We start from the raw sequence: 754 nt of genomic DNA, 5'->3' as shown, positions 1-754 counted from the left end.
TGTGGCACTTGGGGCCACCCCAAGGACGCTGTGATTTGGGTTGCCACGGGGCACGGCCGTGCCCAAGCGATGGCATTGCCACTTTTGGGGTGTCAGGTTGGTGTCACCCCAATTCCCTTCGCAGAGTTCCAGAGGGGACAATACCCGGACGCCGTCACCAGGCAGAGATTGGCCATGGCCACCCAGCTCCCGGCCGCCACCATCCGAGTAAGAGCCGGGCCACCACGGGTGGCCTCACCCTGCCACCAGGGGCACTGGGGGGGCACAGTTTTGGGGAGGGGGACACACAGGGCGTATGGGGACAGCTCCATAGGGTGCCACCGCTCTGGCTTTGGCCATCCTGGCTCTGCTGTGTTGTGGGACATGACACCTCATGTCACCCCCCATGTCACCCCACGTCACCCCCATGTCACCCCCATGTCCAATGTCACCACAATGTCACCCCATGTCACATCCATGTCACTCCCATGTCCCCCCATGTCACCCCAATGTCACGCTATGTCACACCCCATGTCACCCTCCAGGTCACACCCACATCAGCCCCATGTCACCCCCAATGTCACCCCCATGTCACCCTATGTCACATCCCATGTCACTCCAATGTCCCCCCCATGTCACACTCCATGTCACCCCCATGTTACCCCATGTCAACCCCCTTGTCACCCCATGTCACCCCCATGTCACCCCATGTCACACCCCATGTGCAATGACCCCATATTTTGGGGTGTGGGTGCCACGGGGGTGTCCCCTCACC

General features: G+C 61.4%; 1 protein-coding gene across 1 annotated transcript in view; it reads left to right on the top strand.

Moving 5' to 3' along the window:
* The window catches only part of PAX4 (paired box 4), a gene marked incomplete at both ends in the record, with an annotated part of 3,040 nt that extends 2,833 nt beyond the window's left edge, over positions 1-207 (top strand). Inside the window, one exon of the mRNA XM_010186036.1 lies at positions 125-207. Coding sequence (XP_010184338.1) covers positions 125-207 — 83 coding nt within the window. The remainder of the gene's footprint in view (positions 1-124) is intronic.
* Between the last annotated feature and the right edge of the window lie 547 nt (positions 208-754).

The sequence above is a fragment of the Mesitornis unicolor genome, unplaced genomic scaffold, assembly GCF_000695765.1.
Source record: "Mesitornis unicolor isolate BGI_N332 unplaced genomic scaffold, ASM69576v1 scaffold28916, whole genome shotgun sequence".
Classification (NCBI taxonomy): Eukaryota; Metazoa; Chordata; class Aves; order Mesitornithiformes; family Mesitornithidae; genus Mesitornis; species Mesitornis unicolor.
The sequence above is the reverse complement of the archived record's forward strand: the minus strand, read 5'-3'. Positions and strand labels throughout refer to the sequence as shown.